The following is a 4,192-nucleotide window of genomic DNA, read 5'->3' on the forward strand; positions in this document are numbered from 1 at the left end:
AGTATAATAGGATATAAAAATGATGCACAAGTATCAATACCTTCACATAGAACAATTAAATGATAGAAGATTTGAATAGGGAAATACACCATTTATAATAAGAGCAGAATGAAAATATCCAGAATTATACTTAATAAAAAATATGACAAATTTATATGAAGGAAATTGATTTGCCCATCGCAGGCACATGGTCCCATTCCCTGTAGGTGAATGGCTCAAGCAGTGTTCGGACTAGACTCAGGTTTAGAAAAGAGAGAAGGTGGGGTGTCTGGGTGGCTCAGTCAGTTAAGCATCTGACTTTTGACTTTGGCTCAGGTCATGATCCCAGGGTTGGGATCAGGACATGATCCCAGGGTTGTGAGAACCATGTTAGTTCCCTGCTGAGCTGGGAGTCAGCTTGAGATTCTCTCTCCCTCTTCCTCTGCACTCCTCTCTCTCTCTCTCAAAAAAGAAAGAAAAAAAAAAAAAAGGAAAAGGGACAAGGAAATGCTCAGGGAAGGCTTTTCTTGCTCTCAGTCAGAGACCCAGTGAAATAGACTATTTCTTCCTGCTTTTACTTTACCCTGTCTGCATGAACACTTGGGCCTGTAGCCAGCATGACGGTGAAGTCAGGGTGTGGAGAATTGCTGAGGCTATCATGGCGATGAAACCAGGACTTCGATCATTCCACTCCTGCAATTTCTTTACCTTTGGACATCCTGATTAGTGACATTACTTATTCTATCAGCTCACTCATTTGGTACTTCCTGCTATTTGCAACCAAAACATAATCTGAGGTAAAAGCTGTGTCAGGCTTGGCACTGTCGGGTGGCACTAAAGTTTATTTAGTGAGAAGAAAACATAGATACACTTCTAAATCATTTTAAAAAGTGCTTTAAATTAAGTCAAATTGAGGATTCCAGCTAAATCACAGGTCTGCTGGAAGTAATTTGATCCCTCCCTTTTAAGGTCATTGAATTCAATCGCGTATGGATTTTAGTACCTGGTCTGCTTCTCTGAGAAGAGTCCAGATGATGCAGTGATACAGGACACAAACACCATTTATTTTTTTTTTTTTTTTAAGATTCTACTTACTTATTTGACAGAGAGAGATCACAAGCAGGCAGAGAGAGGGGGAAGCAGGCTCCCCGCCGAATAGAGAGCCTGATGCAGGGCTCTATCCCAGGACCCTGGGATCATGACCAGAGCTGAAGGCAGAGGCTCAACCCACTGAGCCACCCAGGCGCCCCAGGACACAGACACCATTTAATGATCAATCCTACGACAGAACAAGTGATCATTGGTGTAGAAAATCAATGTAAAAATGATTCAGTTAGAGTTACTGTTTACCAGCTGATTATGACTAGCCAGGTTAGTGAGCTCTAATCTGAAAACCTCATATGCTATCATATACACATTTCAGTGTCAACATGCCCTCTGTGAACGTCTAACATAGAAGACCTTGAACCAAGAGATAGCACCTCAAACTCTGCAACTTGAGGGCAGCTAGAGTAGTCTATAGGACCAATTATTTCATGCACAGCAGTAAACAGGAAGCAAAATACCATTAATATTCTCCAGAATTCCCTAGGGTCCCAAGAGCTCTCCACAGCTTCAGGCCCTTGGCTTCTGTTGGGGAAGATTTTTGGACAAAGGCCTGCTACAGGGCCACCTGAGTGGCTCAGTTAAAGCACCTCCCTTCAGCTCAGGTCATGATATCAAGGTCTTGGGAACCAGCCCCATTTCCGGCTCTCCTTGGCCCTCTCCTTGGCCCTCTCCTTCTGCTCTGCTGTGCTATCCTAAAACAAAACAAAGCAAAACAAAAACAAAAAACAAAAAAACCCTTGCTGCATTCCTTGTGAGCCGTTTAGGCTCTTCAACATCCCAGTCTGCTTCTCAGAACTTGTACTAGTACTGGAGAATTTCTCCTATTAAGATGCTCAGGGCTCCCATGGAAAATACCAGTAGCCCTAGCATGTAATGTGAATCTTGGCACCATTGGGGACAGTACTCAGGCAACTTCAGTTGCAGGTTTTTCTTTTTACAGCACTATTTGGTCCTAAACTGGCTGAACAAGTCACTGTTCAAGTGGAACTAGCTACTTTCACCGGTTTTCTAAACAAATTTTTTAATTCTCAGCTTGCCACAATATAGGGACTGTGCCCAGTCAGGGGAGAGCCCACAGCCCTTCTCCAGGAAATTTAAGTGGCTCTGAAAAGAGCCGTTGGGTTATTTAGGGGAGGACGCTTACTTGGGTTAGTTCACTTGGAACTGGTGTACTTGGTGACGGCCTTGGTGCCCTCGGACACGGCGTGCTTGGCCAGCTCCCCGGGCAGCAGCAGGCGCACGGCCGTCTGGATCTCCCTGGACGTGATGGTCGAGCGCTTGTTGTAGTGCGCCAGGCGGGACGCCTCGCCCGCGATGCGCTCGAAGATGTCCGTAACAAAGGAATTCATGATGCTCATGGCTTTTGAAGAGATGCCGGTGTCAGGGTGCACCTGCTTCAGCACCTTATAGATGTAAATGGAATAGCTCTCTTTGCGGCATCTCTTGCGCTTCTTTCCTTCTTTCTTCTGAGTTTTAGTTACAGCTTTTTTGAAGCCCTTCTTGGAAATGGTCGTGCCCTTTGAAGTCAGCTCTGGCATGATGAGTGTACAGCTCTATAGCGTTACAGCTCTCCAGTTACAGCTCTAACCGCTCCAGTACGCACCAAGTAAGCGAAGAGCGCTGGAGGCTGGCGAGAGCAGTATTTATAGGCACAGCTCTGAAGTGACGCGTTGAGCAGACACCGTCTGATTGGTTAGTGGGCAGTGGCGTGAATGTAAATGAGGTGATTCTGGCGAGGCTTTCTGATTGGCTAGATAGCTGTCAGCCAATCAGACAGCAAATCACAGCCTACTATCAGACTATAAATAGGCCCAGTAGCGTCCCTAGCGGTTGGTTTGCTGCAGTGCACTCAGTTATGTCTGGGCGTGGGAAGCAGGGTGGCAAAGCATGCACTAAGGCCAAATCCAGGTCATCTAGAGCAGGCCTCCAGTTCCCAGTGGGCCGAATCCACCGTCTGCTCTGAAAGGGCAACTATGCAGAGCGCACTGGGGCTGGTGCACCCGTGTACCTGGCGGCCGTGCTGGAATACCTCACTGCAGAGATTCTAGAGTTGGCGGGCAATGCGTCTCAGGACAAGAAGACGCGCATCATCCCGCGCCATTTACAGTTGGCCATCCGCAATGACGAGGAGCTCAACAAGCTTCTGGGCCGCGTCACCATCGTGCAAGGTGGTGTCCTGCCCAACATCCAGGCCGTGCTGCTGCCCAAGAAGACTGAGAGCCACCACCACAAAGTCCAGAGCAAATAGTTAACAAGTCATGCATCCTAGTGAGTGACCTGAACGTTTGGTGAAGAAAAACCAAAGGCTCTTTTCAGAGCCACTCAAATGATCAGTGAAGGCTGTGCATAAACTGCCATGTATGTGAGTTGTCTACATACACGTACATGCATGTGCCATGAATCCTGGTAAAAAAATCCCCGCACACCAGACCTTTGGTTCTGCTAACGGGTTCTTCTGAGTTTTAAAGCTGTTAAGGATCAACAAGCCTTCCTGTAAGTGGTTGGTCAGCAAGGAAGATTTTTTTGGGAAGGAGAGAGAATCTGAAGCAGTTTCCATGTTCTGTGTAGATCCCCCTGGAGACTTTAATCTCAGGACCCTAATCATGACCTGAGCAGAAATCAAGAGTCTACATAACCGACTGAGCCACCACCCAGGCACCCCAGACAACAAAGTTGAGTCACCACATACTGGAGTCACTGGGAGAAGGAACTGTAATTACTCTTATCTTTGCAACCACCACTTAGTTTCTGAGCTAATGTAAATGGGTGACTTTTACTTACTTTTTAGAGAACTTGCATGTGAGAAAGCATGGGGGAGGGGCAGTGGGACAGCAGGAATCCCAAGCAAGCAAGCTCCACACTCAGCTTGAGCCCCACCTGGGCTTGATCTCCAGACCCTGAGATCATGACCTGAGCCGAAATTGAGTCCCATGCTCTACACATTGAACCACCCAGCACCTGTAGACAGGCAACATTAACGCTAAAATTGAGTTAAGGACTAAAGTTAAGTGATGATTGGATAAGAACAGACAGGAGGGGGGTGCCTGGGTGGCTCAGTGGGTTAAGCCTCTTACTTTGGCTCTGGTCATGATCCCAGGGTCCTGGG

General features: G+C 47.0%; 1 protein-coding gene and 1 pseudogene across 1 annotated transcript; one reads left to right on the forward strand and one right to left on the reverse strand.

Moving 5' to 3' along the window:
• Positions 1-2,217: 2,217 nt before the first annotated feature.
• Positions 2,218-2,646, reverse strand: LOC125102053 (histone H2B type 1-A). Its single transcript, XM_047732744.1, has one exon. The coding sequence runs from the start codon at positions 2,622-2,624 to the stop codon at positions 2,241-2,243; it is 384 nt and encodes a 127-aa protein (XP_047588700.1). The 5' UTR covers positions 2,625-2,646; the 3' UTR covers positions 2,218-2,240.
• A 295-nt stretch (positions 2,647-2,941) lies between these two features.
• On the forward strand, positions 2,942-3,334 carry LOC125102448 (histone H2A type 1-A-like; annotated as a pseudogene).
• Positions 3,335-4,192: the final 858 nt, after the last annotated feature.

The sequence above is a fragment of the Lutra lutra genome, chromosome 6 (genome assembly GCF_902655055.1).
Source record: "Lutra lutra chromosome 6, mLutLut1.2, whole genome shotgun sequence".
NCBI classification, from domain to species: domain Eukaryota; kingdom Metazoa; phylum Chordata; class Mammalia; order Carnivora; family Mustelidae; genus Lutra; species Lutra lutra.

Coding starts and splice junctions, on each gene's coding strand:
- LOC125102053 (XM_047732744.1), bottom strand. CDS start 2,624: ATGCCAGAGCTGACTTCAAAGGGCACGACCATTTCCAAGAAGGGCTTC.